General features: G+C 32.2%; 3 protein-coding genes across 4 annotated transcripts in view; 2 read left to right on the top strand and 1 right to left on the bottom strand.

Annotated features, from left to right (window-relative positions):
• The first annotated feature begins 5,697 nt into the window (after positions 1 to 5,697).
• LOC111397103 (gibberellin 2-beta-dioxygenase 1-like) lies at positions 5,698 to 7,398 on the top strand. Its single transcript, XM_023023842.1, has 3 exons — positions 5,698 to 6,176; positions 6,248 to 6,596; positions 6,921 to 7,398. The coding sequence occupies exons 1-3, from the start codon at positions 5,791 to 5,793 to the stop codon at positions 7,176 to 7,178; spliced, it is 993 nt and encodes a 330-aa protein (XP_022879610.1). The 5' UTR covers positions 5,698 to 5,790; the 3' UTR covers positions 7,179 to 7,398.
• A 12,033-nt stretch (positions 7,399 to 19,431) lies between these two features.
• LOC111397101 (calcyclin-binding protein-like) lies at positions 19,432 to 22,581 on the bottom strand. Of its 2 annotated transcripts, XM_023023841.1 has the most exons (7): positions 22,476 to 22,581; positions 22,253 to 22,393; positions 20,805 to 20,817; positions 20,620 to 20,774; positions 20,031 to 20,270; positions 19,888 to 19,947; positions 19,432 to 19,716 (listed from the first exon to the last, which is right to left on the bottom strand). In XM_023023841.1, the coding sequence occupies exons 2-7, from the start codon at positions 22,367 to 22,369 to the stop codon at positions 19,612 to 19,614; spliced, it is 690 nt and encodes a 229-aa protein (XP_022879609.1). In that variant the 5' UTR covers positions 22,370 to 22,393; positions 22,476 to 22,581; the 3' UTR covers positions 19,432 to 19,611. The 2 variants fall into 2 exon arrangements, with proteins under 2 accessions (XP_022879609.1, XP_022879608.1); XM_023023840.1 differs by having other exon boundaries at positions 20,620 to 20,817.
• Positions 22,582 to 23,814: 1,233 nt separating this feature from the next.
• LOC111397943 (uncharacterized mitochondrial protein AtMg00810-like) overlaps positions 23,815 to 26,547 on the top strand; it is a 7,986-nt gene continuing 5,253 nt past the window's right edge. Inside the window, exons 1-4 of the mRNA XM_023024906.1 lie at positions 23,815 to 23,921; positions 24,084 to 24,260; positions 24,320 to 24,971; positions 25,108 to 25,164. Of these exons, the coding sequence (XP_022880674.1) occupies positions 23,815 to 23,921; positions 24,084 to 24,260; positions 24,320 to 24,971; positions 25,108 to 25,164 (993 nt within the window). The remainder of the gene's footprint in view (positions 23,922 to 24,083; positions 24,261 to 24,319; positions 24,972 to 25,107; positions 25,165 to 26,547) is intronic.

Raw genomic sequence — 26,547 nt, 5'->3', positions numbered from 1 at the left:
AAATTTCATAGGAATCTAATCAAATATGGTGGAATCGAAATAAATCTGGTGAAATTTAAAAAAAAAAAGTTGATTATATGTATTTTTAAATTTGAAATCCATCCAAATATTTTAAAATCACTCTATTAATGAAATTTTTATAAATCTACCGATTAATGAGTATACCTAAATTTTACAGGATTTCTTTGAATTTCATTAGAATCTCAAAAAAAATTTCCCCATTGCTTCATCTCCGTAGGAGTCTGGGCCATGTCTTGGTCCCAGTGTGACTGATCATCCTAGCCAACATGAGTTCACCTGGTACTAGCAATTTTATTGGATAATTTCTCATTCCACGAGACTCTTATCCATTCTCATTGAATCATGATATGGGAGCAAATTCAAATAGATAGGACACCTAAATTTTAATGGATGTCATTAAAATCTCAATTGATAATACTTAAATTTAGAAAAGATTTTAAAAATTCATCACAATCTCAATTGAGTACATCCCTCTAATTAAATAATAAAAATCCTACAATTAAAAAACCCAACTTTTCAAAAAGAATATGATGAAATCGATCCTAATTAAATTAACAATTGAATTGCAAATAAATATGGCACTCAAATGAATTAATTTGGCCGACTGCATCAACTTATTTTGATAACAAATGTAAGGGTTGCTTAAAATAGAACTCATGATTTTGTATTGTTATGATACCATCAGAGTTACGATTGATTAAAAGAGATTTCTTCCGAAAGTAAAGCAAAAATCATGTACTCTAGAGTTGGTCCTGAATTTAGAAGAAGGAAACTATAATCAACAAAATTATTATTTTAAATTTATATGGATTATTTTTGTTTATTGCATTCTCAATTTTTATTTTTATTTTTATTTTTTTATTTTTTTTTAGGGTGCAAGCTACACATGCTATAGTCGGAGCGAAGACAAATTTTAAATGACTATATTTGTCACTATTTAGCGGTTGAACCTTTTAGATAAATTTAGTCAATACAGCATCAAATAAGAAGTGGGAAAAATTTTGAATTCGAGTTTTGTCGCTATTTAACTATGAAATTATGCATATTTTAGACTGGTTTCGAAAATAAATTGGATCTTCCTAATACATATAGCCCCCGTTTGAGCCCCATTATTTGTAGATTATAATGAGATGAATAGTATTTTTTTGAAAAATGAGTGGTTGAAAAGTTTTTGATTTACGTATAATATTATTTTATTGAAAATTGTGTGGTTAAAAGTAGGAGAGAGAAAATTTTAATTTAATGTAATGAGAAATAATGGGGCTCAAACGGGGTTAGTCTCCTTCTGATTTCTAGTTCTTACAAAATTGACATGCCAAGATTAAAGTATGAAAGCTATCAGACCTATAAACTTCGGAAAAAAAAAAGTGTCTCGAGATTTATAATAAAAATAAATGATGCCCTCGTAGTGTGACCAAATCCACAATCTTGGTCTGGGGATTGGGAAGGCCAGTAAGCTTTTCAATAACTGGGCCTCAATGGGTCTAAAGGAGACCGACAGCGTAAATCTCAAGATCTTACTTGCAAAAGTTTTTGCTTTTGGGCTACTAAATAGGCCCATTGGATGTCTGTTAACTTATAGCCCATTAAATTAGGTCTACACTTGGAATAAGTTCAATATGAGGGTTGGCCCAATGCCCCTCTAATAAATACCTTTTGATGAGAGGAAATTAGGTTGATTCTTCCGACTACGTAAAAAAAAAATATTTGGTACTACTAAATTTTTTTATTAAAATCTAAGTCGAGACAAACAATTGATGTTAACCACACATATCATAATATCCATAACATTTCAACCATACATTCCATTGACTTTTATTAAAATCTACTAAAAATCTAATTTTAATTTTTAAAAATAGGAGCTAAATTTTAAAATTCAAATACCACTTAAAAAACCCAAAAATAAACCCTCTTTCCCCTTCCCTCCCTCCACAATCCCCTCCCCCTTACAAAAATTCAGAACTTCCTCTACACTGAGCACCCTCCATTATAATGTGTTTTGGGGGAAAACGTATTTTAAATTGGATTTTTTTTTTAATTTTAAGAATGTATGGTTAAAAAAGAAGGAAAATTTTTGGATTTATATATAATATTATTTTATTGAAGAATGCATGATTGAAAAGAGAAGAGAAAAGTACATTCTTAAAAAAATGGGCTGGTTTTGAAAATATCACGCACGCATCATACATGCACATGAAAAGGTGTTAAAATAAAAGTTCAAATATTTTAACGTGTGTTCTCTTCAATAGCTTAACTTTTTAAATAATATTATTTAATATGTATTAAATCAATATTGTTAACCATCAAGAGACTAATGTCTTTTCTTTCTCCAAGAAGGTTAAACTTGATTTTATTCATTAATGTAATTAGATTCATTTTAGATTAGATAATTTAACATAATATTAGAGCAACTTTTTTTTTTTTTTTTTAAATGTGGGGTATATTTGTCATTTTACACGAGAAATTTGATAAAAGGGATGATTTCAGCAACAAAAGGTGAAGTAAGGGCGAAAATGCCATAAAATGAAACGTCGGGACGTTTCGCACAATAACATTGAAAATAAGGACGTTTTGTGCTAATTATCCCCAGTAATAAATGTACCCTTGACAATGTTACTGTGAAGCGGGCCATTTGAAGTCCAATCAAGATATCATTTATGGGTTTTTGTAGATGCTGGAACAATTTAGAACACAAACGACGACGGATAAACTAACGAATGGAGTTCGGACACGCCATTCCTTGATAGCCTCGTGTTAATCAAAATCTGTCGATGGAAAATGTAAAAGCATGAAATAAAGGCCCAAAGAAAATGTTGGGGAAATGAAGGACCAAATGATGGGAACTCATGTATCAGCCTTAAATTTGTGTAAAATGAGACGAGAAAATTGCACTGCTAGTGTCCCGCGTATTATTAATTGTTTGACAAGCATTTGTAGATTATAAATTATAGATCTCATAAAATATATGAATAATAATAGAGTAAGAGTCGAGAACATTATTAAACATGTGAATAAAAATGAAATTTGACTGGCACATAATTGATTGTAAGCTTCCAAACATGCAATTATTATCTATTTAGTAAGTTTTTGACATTTGAAAATGAATGAGAGTTGATCTTTGGCCTTTTACTATTGTTGCATTAAAATTCCCAAATAATAGAAGTATTCAAAATTCATTAAATAATCATGTGCTTCTTATAGAAATATGTCTAGATTCAGATTTGAACACTGCCGATCAAGATGCAAAACTCAGCTATATATAGCGTTGGACATACAAAGATCAATATTTATGAATATGTTATCGAGCATGTTTGACATAAAAAGTTGCTATTTTATAAGTTGAGAAATCACATAGTGTGTGGATCAAAATTCATACAACCGTTGGTCCTTCTACTTATAAGCTAGATATGTTGAGAATTATATCTTATAAATTGGATTGTATTGAATCTGAAATTTTTTTCCAATGTTGTAAGCCAAACAAGTTGTTTAGCTGGATACCACGACATTTTTAAGAAATTAAATTTTACTATTTGTCTTTCTTAGGGCTCATTCGTTAGTAATTATGAAAATTGATTTTTTGACTGTTAGGGAGAAAAGTGGAGATCACCTGTAAGTGAAAAAAGTCAAAAGTAACAGCTGAAATAGTAAAATAACGGTCAAAAAGTAAATATTTTGAGGTGAAAAAGCACTACCAAACGGGGGCTTACTCAAAAATGAAAGAGTTGTAGTATTTTATTTTATTTTTTTATAAAAACAAAAGTTTGAAGTCGCGGCTCTGTGTAGAGGGCTATTGGTGCTAGAAGCTACGCTTGGCCTTTGAAAGAAGATGTATATGGAGATGTCTAAGGTTCAGTAATTGAATAAGACAACAGGTCTAAACTCATCAACATATGAGTTTTTGAAATACTTTTCAACTTCTAACCCTGAATGCCACAATTAGTATAGATGCACGTACATAACTCACAAAATCATGTAGAAAAATTTGTCAACGTTTAAGGGTACGTAGCCTTTATGAACCACGAACGACGGAGAAACAGCCTGAGAGGTGTTTGAAAGGCAAATATTAAGGCACTCTTAGTCGTTGTTTAGGGTCCCCATGCCCGAAAACTAATAAGAACCATTGATAGGACTCAGTTTCGATGCACTGTGTCCAGATTCAGTCCGTTAATTGTGGTGCTTCGCTGTCTCCATCTGCTCTTTTTCTGCGTTGAGACCTAATTCGGGACCATTACAATACAATTGGACCCCAAATTCATTGACATTGGAAATCCAATATTTAGATTCCTTTCTTTAACATTTTTTAATTATAAGGTATCACTTTAGGGAAGAATATGGTTATCGAACAGAAGTTAGCATGTTTCGATTCTCTTTTTCATGCAATATACCTCTTTATAGTCTAGAAAAATGAATTTTAACCTGTAAGCATGGCCAAACATGCTCTATATTCCTTTAGAATAAAAGATTCTCACAAGTGATTTCAATACTAAAAGTAGGTGCCTTGGTCAGTGCATTCTAATTAAATTTGTGCAACTGAACACAAATGGTATTTAAATTGTCTCAATAGATTGTAGAGGTGTTAAGGGGACAATAGCTCGTCGATTCAAGTCAGCCCACTAACGAGTTGGGTAACGATTTTCTTGTGCAGCCACTCTTCGGCTCATGTACGAGTAGGCTTGCTGACGGCTCGCCCCACTGGCAAGCTGATTGGCTAGTGTGCTAGCCAACTGGCTATCGACTTGTGATAATGAGTAAAATATATAATTAAATATATAAATTGCGACTTGCAAGTTTGCTCGACTCGTTCCACCCCACCAAGGGAGGATTCAAAACACACTTTGGTTGAACCGATTCATCTAACGGTTAGTTTGTTCAATTTGTCCCATTTAGCACCCATTATAGATGTGGATGGAATTCTTTGAACGTGATTTTAACCAACTAGAACCGATAGGATCCGAGAACCACACTTCACATCCCTTTTCTAGTTCCAGTCATGCTCTATGTACATTAAGTTTGACATGAAATCTATCATAGTCATTGATTTCTACAACCCTTTTTCACATCACTGGCCAAATTTTTGGCACATAGGGAGATGTCAACAAGAATATACAAGTAGCTTAATTCTTCTAGCTTCTACTTTTATTTTAACAAACTTTCTCATTATTTATAGTCTCTATTTGATTTAGATAAACATTAAACTCTTAGTATATTTTGATAAAAATTGATGAAATATATGATTTAAAATTGATAAAATTTGTGGATCTAATAAAGTATGTGAAAAAAAATGAGTTTAAGGAAAACAAAATTTGTTCATGTTTGGCCCTCATTTTTTCAAAAACTCATTTTTTACAAACTCATTTTTACAAATTCACCTATAAAATAATTTTAAATACTAACTCAAAATTTTTTTTTATTTTATAACCACACATTTTTCAACAAAATGCCATTCTGAAACGCATTTTTGACGCAAAATATAAAATAAGGGGCCCGAATTAGGAATGGGTAGAAACAGTAAATTAATTATCATCGTTACGTGTCAGCACCGAAAGAACTTAAACCTAAATGGTGCGGTGCCCCACTTCTGATACCATTTCTTCTTTTTCATGTAATAATAATTTTTTATATTTTCAACGAGATTTTTCCCCTCGATTATATAAATTGCCAACTGGACACTCTAAAGCCAGATGTCTTTATAGTTTCTACCGCTTCCTTCTCTCTTCATGTTCATGCATTAGCATTTTGCCAATTCAAACTTCTTCTCCGCCGATCGCCATGGTAGTAGTGTCTCAGCAAGTTGATGAAAATTTTGCTCACACAAAAACATGTAAGCCCGCTTCTAACATTTTCACTGAAATTCCGGAAGTAGATCTCTTAGACCCTGATGCAAAAACCCTCATAGTTGAGGCCTGCAAAGAATTCGGATTCTTCAAAGTGATCAACCATGGAGTTCTAATGGAGTCCATAGCCCGATTGGAAGATGAAGCTATGAAGTTCTTCAATTTACCACAGCAGGAAAAAGAAAAGTCTGGCCCTCCAAACCCTTTTGGCTATGGTGACAAGAAAATTGGCCCGAATGGTGATGTGGGTTGGGTTGAGTATCTTCTGTTCAGCACCAACTCTGGAAAATTAGTTCTCCCTGGGATTTCGGAATCTTTCTGGTAAGAATTCTCAGTTTTATCTCTTTTCTTACATGGTAAATAAAGGGTCTTTAATCCTTAACAACTTCCAGGTCTTTTGTGAACGAATATTTGTCAGCAATGAGAAATTTGGCATGCGAGGTACTGGAAATAATAGCAGAAGAATTGAAAATAGGGCCAAGAGACATTTTGAGCAGGCTTTTAAGGGATGAGAAAAGTGATTCTTGTTTTAGGATAAACCATTATCCTCCATGCCCAGAGCTTCAACACTTGAGTTGTCGAAATTTGATAGGTTTTGGAGATCATACAGACCCACAAATAATATCTATCATAAGATCTAACAACACATCAGGCCTGCAAATCTATCTGAAAGATGGTACATGGGTCTCAGTCCCACCTGATCACTCCTCCTTCTTCATCAATGTTGGTGATTCATTACAGGTCCGCTCCATCCACTTCCTTTTACAATATTTGCTTCTTCTTCTTCTTCTTTTTTCTTTTTTTTTTTTAATCAAAAAATCACTTTCTCAAAATTGAGGCATGGTGTGCAGGTGCTTACCAACGGGAGATTTAGGAGTGTAAGGCACAGAGTTCTGTCAAGCAGTTTGAATTCTCGAATTTCAATGATTTTCTTCGGAGGACCACCTTTGACTGAGAAGGTTACACCTTTATCCTCAATAATGGACTATTTGCTTCTTCTTCTTCTTTTTTCTTTTTTTTTTTAATCAAAAAATCACTTTCTCAGAATTGAGGCATGGTGTGCAGGTGCTTACCAACGGGAGATTTAGGAGTGTAAGGCACAGAGTTCTGTCAAGCAGTTTGAATTCTCGAATTTCAATGATTTTCTTCGGAGGACCACCTTTGACTGAGAAGGTTACACCTTTATCCTCAATAATGGAACAAGGAGAAGAAAGTTTGTACAATGAGTTCACATGGCACGACTACAAGAAATCAGCCTACAAAACAAAATTAAGTGATAACAGGCTAGGGCTTTTCGAAAAATCTTCTACCCATAATAAATAGTCAATTCGAATCCAAAACGAGGTCTAGTTGAGAAAGTTGACCCAAGAGGTCTTACCATTGGTGGAAAGAAATAGCTTTTTTTCCCCCTTCCTTTTGTTTATTTTCTTCCTTAATTTCATCACCAAACTTTTCCTTTTGTGTTTAAATGTAATAACTGCCCCCCTCTACTATTAATGCAAATGTTATCCGCCATGTCATCATGTATAATATTTCAGAGCAATTTTCATCTCCTGTCCCCTTAAATATGGATGGTGTCAAATGGGGCACGCTACTTATGTCAATATTTGTTGCTTCTAAATTTACAATTAGTAGATCTATTTTTGAGATAATATTATAGACACCCATGAGCTTTATGAAAATCACACAACTTCTTATATTTACAGTTTTGAGACCACTTTTTGAATTATATATCATCTAATGATGTTGATATATCTAAAATATCGTTGGGAAGAAAAAGAAAAAAATATTATATCATTAATTACAATTTAATTTATTTTTAATAGTAATTAATACTGAAAGACTTTGTGCTTACAAAATTCCGAATTCTCAATATGCATGCTAGTTAAAATTAAAATTTGTTGAAGATTTTGGTAATAAATTTTTAAATAATATATACACCATGTATACATAATTTGAATATTAACATATACAAATTTATTGATAGGAACTCATATTTATAAATTTATAAATAAAAAAAATGTTAAATATCATAAAATAAATAAAATGTTTATATAAACATGAATTTTTTATAATTCAAATAATATTCTGGGATTGCAAAATTTTCTTGGTTTGTCTGGGATGGTAAACGGGATATTGACGGATAACATGGTTCCGAATCTTTTGTTTTATTATATTAATTATATTTTTAAATTTTTAAATTTAAAAAGTATTTTAAATAATTTATTAAATGGGGATATCTAATCGCGTTTTGACCACGTCTCAAACTCCCAAAAATCCTTGACGGGATAGCAATCATGTCCCACTTCATTGTCATCCCTAGTAAAATCGAGCTAATAATGTATTTTAATTTATTAAAACTTGATTTTGATTACTAGAATCAAGAAACCCCGCTGAACCAAATTAAACTGATCAGTTCAATTTAATTTGGTTCAATTGATTCTAGTACTCTTACCCACTCGGACCACTATATCAAAAAGGATAATTTTTTATGACCTTGTATCATATTAAAGAGAAATTTCTTCGCCGAATTTGTTTAATATGAATGGTGTCAAATGGGGCAAACGATTTCTTACGTCGACAATTACAATATGTATCGATGTTATGTATTCGAATTCAAAAACGACTGCCTTCTCTATTATGGAGTGTTAATGTGCTTCGTTTTTGAGCTCATCAATGACGCATAATGTAATTTCACCTTATAATCTAAAGTGATGTGCACGAGCCGATGTCAAGAAATGAAAGACTTAAAGACCCAAATAAACAAAACACCTCGAGACACGTGCAATATAGGATCGGACCTCAGCCATGGTAGTCCCTTAAAGCAGGGTCACGGAAGGAGTAAGTCGAGCAATTCTAGATCATGGATGTGCCTTAGCATTAAAGGTAAGACCGGTGGCGAAGTGGTCAAGATTCAAGAATGGCTCAAACTCCACATGGTCGAGTCATGCTCAACTATAGTTGAATCGAGAAGGTCTGATCCGTTCTTGACTAAACTTAGTTCGATTCTCTACGTCAAAGCAAATCCTAGATAAAGTCAAACATTTGTAGTATCTTGAACTCCAAACACTTAGTACATGAAGTGGCACATTGCCTGCCACCAAATCATGTAGGTGATTGCCATGTGCCTCTTGCTATGAGCGACAAGTGTCTCATCTAACTTTCTAAATGAATCAATAAATAGGTATCTCCATATAATACAGATAGATTCAAGAGCCTTTTTTATTTCCTTGTTTGAGCCACATTGTTTTTATAAGAATGTATTTTTAAATAGTGTATTAATAAAACATATATAATTAAAAAATAAGAAATTTTCTTAAATTTGTGTGTAATATTATTTTATTGAAGAATGTGTGATTGAAATTATATCAAATTACTATTTAATAATGTATTTTTTGAAAGAATGTGAGTCAAACAGGACCCATGTGTACACACACTCTACACATATTTCTTGCGCGCGCGCTTTGTATATACAATATTCAGCAGAGACAGATGGAGGGGGAACTGGGGCTAGGCTATAGCCCCTCCCCCCCCAAAAAAAAGGCCCAAAAAAAATTCCAAGGTATTATTTTATTTTATTTTTTGTAAAAATAGTTTTTTTTTACGTGTAAATTTATTATTATTTTTTTTTGCGTTGCAGTCCAACTTAAAAATTTGTAGTTCAGTTTTGAATAAATTTTTTTTTTCGCGTTGTAGTCCGACTTAAAATTTTGTAATTCAGTTTTGAATTTGGATCCATCCCTAATATTCAGGTAGATCGTTGGATTCTATGACTATTCCAGTAAACTTATTTGTGATTAGCACAAGCGAATTAGGGCAAACGCATGGAGAGTTTAATTTTTTTTTTTATTCCTTTTACAAATGCGAAAATTTTTAAAATAATTTTATGAAGCTTTGCCTGAATTTCATTTTTTGAACAATTTAATTTTTGAGATGATTGAGTTCAAATTTTGTCACTATCTATTTAAATTGTTGTATCTCATTTGAGGTAAAAATTTGTTAACGAGACTTGAATTTAAAATTTTAATTATTATTCGAGTTAATAAGGCATATACCCGACTTTATTATTGGATTTGGAAAAATACTATAAATTACTTAAAATCACTAAAGGCAAATTCAAAATGTAGAACAATACTAGAATTTAAAATACCACATGATTTATGGATTGTTTATACTATGGCTAATTAGTAGAGAGTTTTATTTTTTATTTTTTTAAAACTCATATACTCACCAGAAAATCAAAATTCAAAATTCAAATAGAATCCTGATCAACTGTTTATTCATTATCACCTTCTTGAGTTCCAACTATACTTTTTTTTTAGGCCTCGTTTGGAAGGGATTTTGAGAATTGATTTTTTGATCGTTAGGAGAAAAGTGGAGTCCATATGTGAGAGAAGAAGTCAAAAATTACGGTTGAAATAGTGAAATAACGGTTAAAAAATCAGTTTTTTGGGGTAAAAAATCCCTACCAACAGGCTCTCCGGCAACCCTAGTTCCAATAGGCCAAGACCGTTTTACAAATTGGCATGACAACTGTGGAAAAGAATCAACTAGTTAGTAGTCCTAATTATCTCTCTCTCTCTCTCATTTTTTTTTTTTTTTTTGGTTTCTAACAAGTGAATTATATTTTATTTATCTATAAAGAAGAATCATCTTTTGAGTTACTTTTAAGTTTAGCCAAACATACAACTCCATATTTGCTTTTTAAAGCACCTTTTAAGCTGCTCATATTTCTAGACACTCATCATTTTGTTCTCCAGAGTATGGATATTGTTCTCTTAGAAAACGTCGAAATGAGAATCAAATGCAAGCAATTGACATAAAAGTTTCTTTGCAATCGGGGAAAGAATCTTGAAATTGAAACAATATATATTCAGATTTTGCATCAACACAGCACAGCATGCCTTAATTTGGTCCAATCCCACTATCTAACAAGAATCAATTCTCCCAAAATCGACCAACTCTACTTCATTGTCAAAATCAACTAATTCGATCTGTCGAATAAGCAAAGTGGGATAAGTAAAAATAACCAAAAAAATGAATAAGAATGACTTATTTCCATGTACCACCTTTTTTAAGCATAAAAAAGCAGGATATCGTTTGTATCCAAATCTTTCAAAATTATGGCCTACAATAGATATTATATTAATGGAGAATGCAATTTGGTCCATCGTATCAGAATGGAGAGTGCAAAGATTTTTATTTTATTTTATTATTTTTTATTTATTTATGCAATTACAAGTTCAATGAACACAGTCATTTTTTAAAATTCAACTAATGATTATTAGTTGAAATAATTATTAAAAAATATAAGATATGAGCCTTCGTTACGTATTCAGGACTAATACCTTCACGCCCAAGGATGGATTCAGAACTGGAGCCAAGATCGGGCTACAAAAATTCAAACCGAGCTAATAAACAAAAAAAAAAATTACCGGAAAAAAATGAAAATTCCTTAACAAAATTTTTTTTTTTGGGCCTTTGGGCCCCCCCCCCCCCCCCCCATCACGTCCCAGAATCAAACAGGGACAAGAAGGAATTTGTTTCTAATTATTAATTTTTTATAGAGGTAGCCTACGGTGGTTAGATGCCAAACCGGTGGTTACTTGCCTTCCCAGACACGAAAAAGTCAATAACTTGTTTGTCGAAACAATCACTTTTGAGGTAAAAACAGAAGTAATTAATTATTTTTATTTTTATGAAAGTATTATATTACTCGGTTTGATTTTCATTTCTTAAAATTTATTTTTTACACATTTATTTTTACTGTACATTCTCTCAATATAAAAATTTTACACGTAAAATAAATTTTTTTTCTTATTTTATTAATCACATTCTTTAAATTATTAATTTTCATAAAATTTATTCCCAAAAACCCTTTTACATAGAGACATAATAATCGTTTAAATAAGTGCCTATCTTGAAATGAACATTTAGCAGAAATTGCATCCTTTGATTAGAGGGCTATTAAAGTTGAATACCGGCCTCCTCTCTCTTATTTTTTATTTTTTATATCTTTTGAATAAAAAAAACAAAATTTTCACAAATTTTTCTTTGACTAATTATAGTGCTTGTTTGGTAGGGATCTGATAATTAATTTTTTGACCGTTAAAAATAAACTGGGTCTTACCTATGAGAGAAGAATTAAAAATGACGACTGAAATAGTGAAATAACAGTAAAAAAATTAATTTTAATTGACTTGAACTCTGTACCAAATAAGCACATATTTACATTACAATTTTTGTTAACTACATCACATTTTAATTACAATGAACATCATCATTCTTTGCTCATTTTCGAACTTACTTTCAACTTTTTCCCTTGCTCCATTCATATGGAATGGCGGGATGGAGGTGCGGTACGACCCTTACTCCATTCATACTGAATGGTGGGTCGAAGCGCAAGAGAATTGGTCTGCCCCTGTAAAATAATTTGCACATTTTATCTCTAACAATGGTTTATGTCCTAATTTATAAAGCATAAAATACTCATTTACCTCCCATCTTTTTGAATAAACAAATAATAATAAAAAATCATCATTAGAGAAGAAAAATGTACTATAATTGAAGGTCAAGGAAAAAAAATGCTGGGGGGGGGGGGAATTAAGAATAATTAAAAAAAAGAGCAATTTTTTAAGATTTTATTGCAATTAAAATATGGTGTACCTTATTCTTTCAAAAAAATTATATCTAGGTAAAGGGTATGGATGACCCAAAATCAGTTTCTTCCATAAATCATATCAAATATTCAATGTCTTTTTATAACATAATCGACTAACTTTAGTTGCTCTTATCTCAATTTTATTGTCCAAATTAAGTCCTTGTTTGGTATCAATTAAAATTAAAATCTAAATTTTAATCTAGATCAAAGTCAATAATTCATTTAAACCACATTTATGGGTCCCACAATTTTTCAAATACACATTTCATCAATTTTTTTTTTTTTAAAATTCACTAAAAATTTGATTTTAGTCTCACAAAATAGGAGCTAAACATGATCGATAGGAAACTTCAATTTATCGTTCATTTAGAAATATTTTTATAGAAAAATTACTACGATCACTTTTTCGATGAAAATCTAGATTTCACTTTATGTTTGCTTAAATTGACTCGTGAACACCACTCTAACGTGTAGTTGCCTACTTTTAACACAATTTTCCAGTAAGTTTGACAATTAAGAGTTTAGAAGAATTAACAAAATGAAATCTTCTAAGATAGATTTACTTAAATCAAAATCTAATGGGGTCACACCGTTGAATTGGGATAGTTGAAAGATCAATACAGGACTCTTTTGATTATGATTGCCTATTAAGTGAATCTTCCTAGACATAATATTGGTGTCGACACAATATCCGAATTTTGGTGTCGACATAATAATGTGATAAATAAACAAGTTCATCCTTATTACTTTTCGATGGACGTATAACAGAGTGACATCTAACTAAAATTATATACTAAACAATCTTTGACTGGATGGAGATGACAAAATGAGTCTGCTAAATCAACTAAAAATTTGCTCGTGAAGGCATGTTGATTTTTAGTTGAGCTTCTTCTTCAAATATGAATAACATTTTTGACCTTCCTTATTATGATGTGACGCACCGAATTTTTGTTCTTTGTATTCTAATCATGGTAGGTCCTGGTTCTGGAAGTGAATTTTCAAGAAAACGAGAGATTAAGATTCTTAATCCTACTTTAGCTATGCTTAACAAGAAAGTTAAACAAGTTCAATGGATCACATTTATTTATGATGACAAATGTGGTTTATGGTTAATAGGTAAAGTATTTAAAGCGTTCATTGAACATGTTCAGAAAGCATTTATAAACAATTTAATTATAAATAAATGAAGAATGAATAAGTAGATAGTACTTGTTGACTACTAAAAAAAGGTTAATAAACCTGAACAAAATATAGGTAATTTCAATTTGATAATACTACATTAAAATATAGGTAAGGTATGCATTTTCACAAAAACGTGAACTCTGTAACTGAAAATACAGAGAAAGTAATATATATATATATATATATATATATATATATTTGTTGCTCAAAATAAACAAATAGTGTGTGTGGAATGAAAAGATGGGGAGTTGGCTGAAAAATGAGTCCAAGTTATTAGCATGCGACCGCATGATTATCTTAGCCATGCAACCGCATGGCCATTTACCGAGGCCAAAGGGCCTTGGTTCACTTGAACCATACGACCGTATGGATTTGTACCATACGGTCGCATGGTACAGTATTTTGTCCGTTGGAAGTCGTTTTCGAACGTTAGATATTTGAATTTGGTGTCCTTTCACTTGGTTTTTGGCACTATTTCACTCCTCTATTCATGGCCTATATATAGTTTAACTATATTCAAGGCTTAAGATAAGAGAAAACACTTGATATTCATTCTAATTCTACAATCAAAAGATCAAATTATTGTTCCTTATTTATATTCATTTCCTATCGTGTTCTTCAAAGTTTAGGTTTTGCACTTTAGTATTTTTTACAAAAATGCTTGTTATAATCCTTCAAACCATTTGCTGAAAAATCCTTAAGCATCTCATAAACACCGGAGAGGGATAAATAACATTTTTTAGGACAGCGATACCGCGTTCAAGCATTCGAAATTGTTCTTGATAACATTAGTGATTTCTTTATCTCGTTGCTGCAATTTTTCTTGTGATTTCTTTTTTGTCTCTTCTCCATCACTTTCATGTTTCCAATAAACTCAAATGTTAGTTTCTACAATGGAGAGCGAGACAATAATGGTAACCATAAAACTCATGAATCAAAACTTGGTACGCTTGGATTGGTTCGATGGCACTAACTTCATGCGGTGGCAAGATAAGTTGAAATTCTCCTTACTGAGTTGAAGATCTTCTATATTTTGGATCCAAACTTGGCGCCGTTACTTGAACCCACAAATGGAGAGACCAAAGCAATCAAAGCTGAAAGGCAGAAATGTCAAGAAGATGAATTAATATGCCGTGGTCACATACTCAACGCACTGTCGGACCATTTGTATGATTTATACACAAGCACAACATCGACAAAGGAGATTTGGAATGCACTGAAAAGTAAGTACAAAGCGGAAGAGGAAGGTACCAAGAAATTTTTGATTTCTAAATACTTCGATTTTAAGTTTCTTGATAATATTCCCTTACTTTCCCAAGTATACGAATTGCTAGTTATTGTCAACAAACTAAAGGCGGTAAAGATTGAAATCCTGAAAACCTTTCAAGTGGGGCCTATAATTGCTAAACTCTCGGGGACTTGAAAAGGATACCGGAAGAAAATAATGCATGGCTCCGAAGATTATTCTTTGGAACAATTGCAAAAATATTTTCGGACTGAGGAGGAATCCAAATTGTGTGATAGAAGTGAAAACTCAATGGAAGGAACTTCTAAGGCAAATGTCGTTGAAAGATCTGAATCGCGTACAAAGTCCAACAAGAGAAAGCCTTCGGAAATTTTAACAACTTCAAGAAGAAGACAAAAGGAGGGTGTTTTGTGTGCGAAAAATCTAGACACTAAGCAAATGATTGTAGACATCGAAAATGAAACAACTCCGAAGGTAAGATAAATTTCATCCAAGAGGACAAAATTGTGGCCACCGTAAGCGAAATAAATGCAATCAAGGGAAATGTTTTTGGGTGATGGTATGATACTTGTGCTACTGTACATGTATCATATGATAAATCATTATTTAAAACATATCATGAAGTGGATGAGACCAAGAGATTCAAATGGGTAACGAGATTCAATCTAAAGTCATTGGAAAAGGAAATGTTGATATCATCTTCACTTCCGGAAAAAAAATGTTACTCTTACAAATGTACTACATTTTCTGGATATGAATAAGAACTTGGTTAGTGAAAATCTCTTAGGAAAATCGGGCATTAAAAGTGTATTTAAATCCGATAAACTTGTATTATCCCTTAAGGAGAAATTTGTTGAAAAATGCTATTCTTGTGAAGGAATGGTTAAATTTTGTACCGTAGACAAGGAAATGAATGAAACTAATTTTGCTTATGTTGTTAACTTATTTTCATTATGGCATGCTAAATTAGGACATATTAATAAAAGTATTATGAAACGTTTGAAAAAAATGATTTGATTTCATATAATGACAATAAGGAATATAAATTTGACATGTAGAATAAAAAATGACTAAAAGACATATCAAGGTGTTAAGAAAACTTCTAGTATCTTAGAATTAATCCATATCGATATATGTGAACTAAATAGTATGCTAACTAGACGTGGAAATATGTATTTTATTACCTTTATTGTAACTTCTCTAGATACATGTATATTTATTTGATGAAACATAAACATGAGGCTTTTGACATGTTTAAAGTGTATAAACGCGAAGTTAAAAATCATCTAAGAAAAAAAATAAAGATCTTGAGAAGTGATGGAGGTGGTGAATACTTTCCTAGTGAATTTAACTTATTTTGTGAACAACATGACATAATTCACTAATGTTTAGCACCTAGGACATCAGAACAAAATGGTTTAACTGAAAGGAAAAATAAAACATTGTTGAAATGATTAATGCCACGCTTATATACGCTAAGTTGCCATTTGATTTGTGAGGTGAAATTTTATTAAGTACATGTAGAATACTTAATAGAACTCCTTCAAAACATATAATGATTTCTCCTTATGAATTGTGGAAAGGAAGAAAATCGAACATTGGATACTTCAAAGTGTAGAGATGTCTTGCTTATTGCAAGAACATGAACTCTAATAAGACCAAATTGGGTCCAAGAAGTATCAAATGTGCATTTATTGAATATACAAACAATAGCAAATCCTATAAATTGCTTAACTTGGAGACCAATGTGATTATCGAATCAAGCGGTGTAGAGTTCTTTGAAAATTCGTTATCTTTGGATAATGAATTAAAGGAAAATCTTGAAAATATCTCTAACTCAAGTGGAACACATGATGAAATGTCTTCCAAAGATATTGATGAGTCTAGTGAACAACGAAGAAGCAAAAGAACTCAAGTTGGGAAGTTTTTGGGACCGGATGAAATTGATATTCAACTTAACTCATTTTACTTAATAGAGGGAAATGAGTTGGATGTTATAAGAACAATTCATTTTATTCTACAAGTGGAAACTGACCCTAAAACATATAAAGGAGTTATGGCTTCTCGTGATAGTATCTTCTGGAAAGATGCAATTAAAGATGAAATGAATTCGATAATGTCTAATAAAACTTGAGTACTTAGCGGATCCTTTGTCTAAACCTCTAAATAGAGATTTTGTGGCATTTGCTTCGAGTATGATGGGATTGAAACTCCTTAACTGAAAAGGTCCACCAAAGACGGAAACCCTACCTATAATTACTCAAAAGGTAATTCACGGATTCAAAGGGTAATAACAAGTCATTCGATATGTGAATGATTGCAACATTATTCAAATCTGCAATGACCCTATCCTAAGTTGAAATAATGTTGGTTGTTACTGAAATGAGGGATGAACTTTAAACCCTTAGTGAACTTGAGTGGTAAAACATAAGTACTTCTATAAGTAACAAAGGTACTGAAAAAATATCACCTAAACAATCTTTAAGATGGTGCCGTCTTAATAGAGAAGTGGAGTTTCTCTCTTAAAATATTGTTCACAATAGCGATAAGCGAGTTATGAGGAACTTGAGAACACATGATACTCGTGTGTGTTCTTACCGGTATTGTCATAAGGAATAACTGGTTCAACGTTACACGCTACCTTTTATTTCGATTATGCTTTGTTTGAATTAAACTATGATTATATTCAAATTGAAAGATATTTAATCATTATGCATGAGTATCGTATACGACAAATATTAAACTTGTTAATTTTGAATAAGTGAAAGATTGTTGAGAATTTATCGTTCAAAATCAACAAATAGTATGTATGGAATGAAAAGATGGGAAGTTGGCTGAAAAATGGGTCCAAATTATTATCATACGATCGCATGGTAATTGCATGGCCATATCTCGAGGCCAAAGGGTCTCGGTTCACTTGAATCATGTGACCGTATGAATTTGTACTATGCGACCATATTTTGGCCTTTAGAAGCCGTTTCCAAATGTTAGATGTTTGAATTTGGTGTCATTTCACTTGGTTTTTGGCACCATTTCACTCCCCCATTTGTGGCCTATATATATCATAACCGTATTCAAGGCTTAAGATAAAAGAAAACACTTGATATTCATTCCAATTCTACAATCAAAAGATAAAATTATTGTTCTTCATTTATATTCATTCGTGTTCTTCAAAGTTTTGGTGGAAAATACTTTGTACTTTAATATTTTCTACAACAAGACTTGTTATAACCCCTCAAACTATTTGCCGAAAAACCTTTAAACATCTCATATACACCGGAGAAATGACAAATAACGTTTGAAAACAGAAATACCGCATTCAAGCCTTCGAAATTGTTCTTGATAACATTAGTGGTTTCTTCATCTCGTTGCTGCAATTCTTCTTGTGATTTCTTTTTTGTCTCTTCATATATATATATATAGTTCACCATATAGAAAAAAGAAAAAAATGAACCGCACCGACGAAGATAACGAGGGTAGATTTATAAAGATGTTACTATCACTCCCCAAATGTCACACCAAGTTAGCAAAATAAAGAATTTTGTTCAATATATAGAACAAAATTTTTTTTTTTTTTAACATTCACTAATCTTTTAAGAGAATCCTCAGTGAAAAGAAGGGAGGTTCTTATTTTTACTCATTTTTTTCAATTAAATTCCTAACTATTTGTTGTATTTTATTGTCAACCTTATTTTAATTAGCACATCTTGTTAACGTTCAAAAAATTCATTAAATTTATTTACCTTTCCATTTTTAAATAAATAAGATAAACAATAAAAACAGTTGCGTGCATGCTAAATAAAAAGTTCGTAAAACGTATAAAAGTGACAACTACAGAAAAAAATACGAAGTTGAAAAATCGAAATTTCCTTTAATAACACCACGTTAGTATTACTATTAAAGTTCTTATTTTTACTCATTTTTTCATTTAAATTCCTAACTATTTGTTTTATTTTATTTTCAACCTTATTTTAATTAGCACATCTTGTTAACGTTCAAAAAATTCATTAAATTTATTTACCTTTTCCATTTTTAAATAAATAAGGTAAACAATAAATACATAATTTTGACAAAATATTTTCCCGCGTTAACATAATACTTAAAGAAAATCTTAATAAAAGATACATGAGGTGTTAATTAATCAAAGTTCATGATTAAAAAAAAAAAAAAGGGAAAAAGAATGGGAAAATTTCCTGAAGAAGCAGACAAAAATTGGCCGCTTAGGTGGGGTAAAACATTACTGAAAAATGAGCAAAATTTGCACACTTTCATTTCAAATAAAATGTAATATAGTCAGCAAAAACAAAAAGGTCAATTCAATCAAGAACGATCATTTAGTCATTTTTCCCATCGTCATAAAATGTTTATGAATCCCTGAGGTATCATATTCAAACTCTAATGTTTTCCATTTTAACTTGTACATATATATCTGATTATAATTAACATTTTCTTATCAATACAAGCAAGGTCTCGTCACCATTTATGTCTAAAGGAACTATTGGCTCAAGAACCTAACATTTACCACGTCCATGTCAAATCCACAAACACAAAATTCAAATATATTAGACTAAAAATCATATGTTTTGCACGAAGAACAAACAACTCAGAAGAAAATTTAGACAATGACCATATCAAAATCTTAATAATCTATACCCTCTTAGATATCTTCAAGGAAATCCCTTTAGAGAGTCAGTTGCTTTGCCAGATCTAGCATCGGTCCATGCTTTTGCAATTGTTCGTTTCATATCTTCATCACCTTCCTCGTACATGTTCTGCAAATGACATGGAAGTTCACATTGTAAAAAATAAATAGCTGCCAACACTGAGAAGAAACAATAATGGCATGTTTGGTAGACACGATAGGACAGGACACAGCATGGCAGCATCCAACCAAGCAAGCACAAGTATTTTATGGAAGTGATCTAAGAGACGAAAAGTTGAACCTTCATCAAGTCCATTATTCCAGCCATTGGATCACGTTCTTTGTCCAAATTCGGCTTCAGCTATAACATCATGCGGCACATTAATACAGAATCAATAAAAGCATATAAAATTCACTTATCAAATTTCAGCTTCAAGGAATAACCTTATCTTCCTTGAAGTGCAAATCCAACCAGTTCCCTTTGGATGCTTTAACTAAGGTGACAATGACCCTCTTTGGTTTTACTACCACTTTACATTTCTCAGGCACAATCTCCTTGTGTAATTTTGGTATGGCACATCGATAATTCTTTCCTTGGATGTCATGGAATTTAATATCAAAAGAACTTGGTTTAAACTCAGCCTCGAGTTTCTCCTGCTCAACTCCCTCCAATGGGATATAAATCTGGGAAAATGAAAAACAATAAAGATACTAAACTAAAAATCCGGTCATAGAACACATAGAAGAATCAACATATGGCAAGAGCTGAAAACTGTAACTTGTCCCAGCCAGCAATGAAGAGCTTACAAATATGCCAAAAGCAAATTTAGCTATTATGCAGAATCACAGACAATAGACCAAACTAATAACGTCCTCTGCTGAGCTTATAAAGTATCTATCTAAGTAGATAAGTGAGATTTAAAATAAATAGCATCTTTAATGGCCGAATCGGAAATAAATCACATATTTTGACAGTCACACAAGAACAACTTCATGAAAACTACAAAACCTCCAAACTAGTATGCACCCTCACCTTCACTTGATCGCTGTCCTGATCCCAGCTGAAAGACCCAAGAGGAACATAATTTAGAACAGGGCTAGCCACCACATTTGGTGCAGTTGATTTCAGTGATGGCACAAACGTAGTTGTAACTGGTTGCTGCGAAGCAGAAGCAGAAGCAGAAGCAGAAGCAGAAGCAGAAGCAGAAGCAGAAGCAGCATCTATTGCTAACTGCAAAAATCATACATAGCAAGTTAAACTAAATGAGTATACACTCCCACATATTTTCCCAACATATTGAAAGGGCGGAGAAGGTATAGTCCTCTCTTGCATCTTCCAATCTTAAGCAGTATCTATTCTCTATCCATCAAAATAAGAAATTAATCACCATATGGGAACAAAATGAGGAGCTTTGTTCTCTCAAATTAGATTATTTCTCATCATATGACAACTCATGATTCCTGACGTATAAAAATCAAACAAAAGGGGCTGCATGCTCTCATGAGCAAGGAGTGCTAAAAACGGATAAGGAACATAACTATTTATTTCTTTTTATGAGTTGTTCTGAAAAGAATTAATCCATATAGAAATGAAAAAATACAAATCCCATCAAAGACACTCACTGTTACTCTGTTCTTAATACATACAATTGTGTAGTTGTTCACGCTTTTTCAGTCAAATTCCACATTTTATGTACTGGAGAGAGATGGAAACCACGTCGACAACAATCATAGGAATACATGTTCAAAAGCAAAGTGCCAATATAATATTCATTAAATAACAATGTTATGATTGACACATTTGCTTCTATATCATTCAGTTTAGATTCCATTATCTAGTGTTGTCCATTAGTCTGAATGACAGAATGAGTATAAGATGAAGGTACAAGGATTAAATTAGGGTGAAAAAAACATGATCTTAAAGATGGAAATGGAACTTTTAACAGTACAGAATTAAGAGTAATAACATTGAATATCCTATCCAAGAAAAATCTGATAGAAATGCTAATTACACGTGTCCAAGGACAACTGACCTTTGCAAGAAAAGGAATCCTCAAACTACGACAAAAAAGGATTCACTTAGCCAATTTCAAATTTATTGATTGGAAGGCTTCTTCATTGAGTACTCCCACTATGACACACTTTTATTAGAGTCCAAGGCTCTGAGCAATACAAAGATTTCTCCAAAATCATCATCTTTTAAAACACGTTTGGACTCCAAATCACATTTTTGTACCTCACCATTGGCACAAGTCAAGATTACATAAAAGAATTACAAAAGCCAATATAGTCACAACTATAAGTTAATAACCATAAGTAGGCAATATGTATAATCAACCTTGATCAGTAAAAGTAAATTGAAGTCCTCAATTGAGCTTCTGATCTTACAATAATTTTTTCCTGGGTTCATCAAAGTCACATATTTAATTTCAAAAACAAGAACCATACGTCCGTAGAGCAAAAGGCATCTCAGAATATGAACCATCGACAGTAACTTCTCAAAATGGCCAGAAAATAAAACTTAATTAAGAAGAAAGAAACCCTCATCATCAGCAGCAAGAACCGGTCAAAAACAGAGTCTTAACTCCCGATATTAAAAATACAAAAACCAAATAAATAAATCCACATAGAATATATCCCTCTCGTTATGTGTTTAAAAATTATACCTTTTCCAAGTCGCGAATCTCGTTGGAGATAAGAGAAACAACGCGAGGCCTCTTAGCAATGATTTGAAGATGTTTCAATTCGTCCAAGTCCAGTGCCAATTCTTCACTGCTTGCCATTTTTATTCAATATCAATTCAATACCTGTAAATAACCACTAATGCTAGTAATCGATTTACTTAACAGAATGGAATTGTGAACAGAAAAAAGAGAAATGGAACTGAACCTTCTTCAAAGGTAGTACGAAACTCTGCAATAAACGATTATTTTTATATCTGAAACGAAATTTCTAGACATTCTCGAAGTTATGGGGTTGTGGACTGGGCTACGCGATCTTTAGTGGGCTAATAATTTTACAAAAATGGACCAGAAATTAAGAACTTATTGACAAATACTGCTTTTTGGGGCTAAAACTAAAATTTACTCCATTGGGAATTATTAATGTAGATTTAAGAAACTTATGGCATAAGATTTAGGAGTCACATTATTTTCAAAAAATATATTTTTTAACAATGATTTGATATCATTTCAATCACATATTCTTCAATAAAATAATATTACACGTAAGTCTAAAACTTTTTCTTATTTTTGAACTACCCATTTTCCATTAATTTGACATGAATAATACATTTTTTCTTAGAATGTGACTCAAACATGGGCTTAATGTTAATTTTCTTCCCTCGTATGAGCTCCATTTTTTCAACAAAATACGATTTGAAATCGTTTCAACTACATATTTTTCAATAAAAAAAATTACACGCAAAACTAAAACTTTCAATTTTTTTAACTATCGTAACACTATTTTAAAATGCATTTTTTAAGAAAAATGGGGCTCAAAGATTCTTTGATAAGCATATGATAAAGTTTTTTAAAACGATTGTTCATATTTTTGTATAGAAAATGTTTCTTAAATGTCAATTATATTTTTATTCAAACAACTTCTCTCAAATTTTAAAAACCTCGAGTACTAGGTTTAAGAAAAAGAGGAATATGACATGGCCATTCAAACTCATATCCAATATAAAATATCAATTTTGAATAAAATAAAGTGTTGCTACTAAAAAACGTCTATAGTCATAAGTAGAAATCACAATAGACCAAAATAACATTAAAGATTATGTTTCGGATTCAGTAAATAAATAGAACTATGAACCTCGTATTAGTTAAGGCTCACATATGGACCAAAATAACTTTTCTCAGGCATCATTCTCTAGAAAAGACCCTGAAGTCAGTTGGGATTCGAATGGAACCGAAAATATACTGTTGCCTTCCAGTATGACCATTCTTAATGACAATAGAGCCCGATAACGGAATCAGCGCCTGCAGTAAATAGCCATGATTGCCTTGGATGGAACCTGCAGCCCAAAACTCCTGTAAAGATCACAATTAAGCATCCAGGTTAGATATCTCCATATTGAGCTTGAATTACGGAAGTTGAGAGAACACAAGAGGTAAATTATAAAGCTGATGGTGGTGTTGAAAGGTACAAAGCAAGGCTTGTGGCAAAATGATATACATAGCAGGAGGGGTTGGACTATCATTAGACATTTTCACCTGTAGCAAAGATGGTGACAGTTAGAACCTTACTAGCTATTGCGACTGTGAGAGGATGGCATTTATATCAATTTGATGTAAATAATGCCTTTCCACATAGGGATCTGGATGAAGAAGTGTACATGAAGATGCCTCCTGGCCATTCTGATTGAGGGAATTCAAAAGTGTGCAGGTTGTTGAAGAGCTTGTATGGGCTCAAACAAGCATCCCGACAATGGTACTCCAAGCTTTCAACCTTCGTTATTGAACAAGGATTAACACAATCTAAAGCTGACTACAGTCTATTTACAAAGTCCACTGAGAGTTCTTTCACTGCCATTCTCGTCTGTGTAGATGACATAATTGTGGCCAGTAGTGATGTAAACAACATTAGCTCTCTCAAAGCCCTACTTGATAGGGGATTCAAGATCAAAGATTTGGGGACATTGAAATATTTTTTGGGAATAGAAGTGGCAAGGTCTGGTAAAGGAATTCATATTTGCCAACGAAAGTATGCTTTGGACATACTATGTATAGAAGACTTGTTGGAAGACTGTTGGATCAGAATGTGAGAATTTCAAAGACGGATGGAGATCCTTTCCCTAATCCCACTATGTATGGAAGACTTTTTAGGAGACTGTTGTACTTAATCATTAGTAGACCAAATCTTTCATACTCAGTACAATTATTAAGCCAATTCACGAGTTCCCCTGGCACTTCCCGTCTGAGTGCTGCTAATAAAGTGTTGAGGTACATTAAAGGAGCTCCAGGATTGCTATTTCCTATTGATTCAGATTTACAGCTTAATGCTTATAGCAATTCAGACTGGGGAGCTTGTCCAGACAGACGAAGGAGTGTAACAGGATATTGCATGATGCTTGGAAGATTCTTGATATCTTGGAAATCAAAAAAACAAAGCATAGTATCCAGGTCTCCAGCAGAAGCAGAATACAGGGCAATGGCAAATGTATGCTGTAAACTCACTTGGCTTAGGTACTTGTTTCAAGACTTAAGAATCAAACACCCACAGGCTGCTAACCTCTTCTGTGACAACAAATCTGCTCTCCACATAGCGGCCAACCCAATCTTCCATGAAAGAACTAAATACATCGAGTTGGATTGCCATTTGATACGGGACAAAATTCAAGAAGGAAGCATAATAGCTAAACATCTTAGTAGCAGATTTCAGGTTGCTGACATTTTAACAAAATCACTAAACTCTTGTCAGTTTTATCATCACTTGAACAAGATAGGAGTTGTTAACATCTACTCTCCATTTTGCGCGAGGGGTGTTGAAATATGGAACACAAATGATGCATAATCAGCTGCATCGAGCTGATAATCAGGAGCATGATGATGGAGGGTGGAAACGTCAAATTGAGGTTCTATTTCAAAACAACGTAATTTTCGTTTCTTTTTTTTATTTTTATTTTTTGTTTACTTTAGATAACTTATTAATGGGTTAGAATATATATATATATTTTTTTACTTATTCTGATTCATTTTTGTTTCCTAGATGATGAATGACGATGGACAGAGAATGAGAAAAAGAAGATTTACCTTTACTTGTGCGGTAAAAATTAAATCATGTTTGCTTTGGCTTTTGCATGCTGTCGAGGTTTATTTGTTGGACAACTTTGTTGATGTTGGGATTAAGTTCAGTGTTAAATAAAGAGAATTTAATTTCAAGGGGGGTGACAACTTATTGTTGAAATTCGTATCCATCCTTTCGATAGCTCTCGCTTTAAATTATATATATATATATATAAGCATATCAAAGTATTGATTGCAAAATTGTTTAAAATATTTTAAATTTGTCATTTATTTTGCTCAAAATAATTTTACAATATCTCTGCATATATTTACTAATTCTGAAACTTTGTCTCTGCATTGTATAATTTACAATTAAATTTTGTTTGTGTGGAGACTAGGCAATCTAATTCAGAAATTTTGCCTTATTTGTGTTATTTCCTCATTGCAGTAAGAGAGAGGTGAATAAAAAGGTTTTGAATGTCCCTCCATAGAAAGAAAGGTAATTTTTTTATTCATTTCTTCTTCTTCTTTTATATATTTTCAAATTTTTTCAATGTCTTATGATTACTTTCGTATTCATAGTGATGGCAACGAATTTACAATTAAATTTTGTTTGTGTGGAGACTAGGCAATCTAATTCAGAAATTTTGCCTTATTTGTGTTATTTCCTCATTGCAGTAAGAGAGAGGTGAATAAAAAGGTTTTGAATGTCCCTCCATAGAAAGAAAGGTAATTTTTTTATTCATTTCTTCTTCTTCTTTTATATATTTTCAAATTTTTTCAATGTCTTATGATTACTTTCGTATTCATAGTGATGGCAACAGGGTGGGTTCGGGATGGGCGGGCCCCATTTCTCCCACCCCACGCCCCGTCCCGTCTAGCGGGGCGGGTCGGGGCAGTTTTCTTACCCTGTTTAATTTTTTTTTTAATTCCGAATTCAATAAAATACATATAAAATTCAAGCTGACAAAGTTAATATCCAAAATAAACACTACAAATTTTAAATATAATGGTCGCTATTGGTACACAACATTGATTATTAGAATGAACAAGGTTTTTTGTGTTTTTTCCTTTAATATTGTCACAAAAATTGTAACCCCACACACTTTAATTTATTACAATATATAGATTTTCAAATTTGTTCAGTTGAATATGTTATATCTTTTTATATTTATTTTTATCAATATAATATCAATTTGACAAAGTAGCATAATGGTATATATAAATTAGTC

This window comes from Olea europaea, chromosome 7 (genome assembly GCF_002742605.1).
Source record: "Olea europaea var. sylvestris chromosome 7, O_europaea_v1, whole genome shotgun sequence".
In the NCBI taxonomy this organism is placed as follows: domain Eukaryota; kingdom Viridiplantae; phylum Streptophyta; class Magnoliopsida; order Lamiales; family Oleaceae; genus Olea; species Olea europaea.
This window is presented reverse-complemented; position numbering and strand designations above follow the sequence as displayed.

Bases quoted from the DNA above. Each gene is read 5' to 3' on its own strand.
- LOC111397103 (XM_023023842.1), top strand. From the start codon at position 5,791: ATGGTAGTAGTGTCTCAGCAAGTTGATGAAAATTTTGCTCACACAAAA. The intron at 6,177-6,247 runs GTAAGAATTCTC...AACAACTTCCAG, and splicing joins GGGATTTCGGAATCTTTCTG to GTCTTTTGTGAACGAATATT. The intron at 6,597-6,920 runs GTCCGCTCCATC...CATGGTGTGCAG, and splicing joins ATGTTGGTGATTCATTACAG to GTGCTTACCAACGGGAGATT.
- LOC111397101 (XM_023023840.1), bottom strand. From the start codon at position 22,369: ATGGCAAGCAGTGAAGAATTGGCACTGGACTTGGACGAATTGAAACAT. The intron at 20,271-20,619 runs GTGAGGGTGCAT...TCATTTTCCCAG, and splicing joins AGGACAGCGATCAAGTGAAG to ATTTATATCCCATTGGAGGG. The intron at 19,717-19,887 runs GTTCAACTTTTC...TGTCATTTGCAG, and splicing joins GAATAATGGACTTGATGAAG to AACATGTACGAGGAAGGTGA.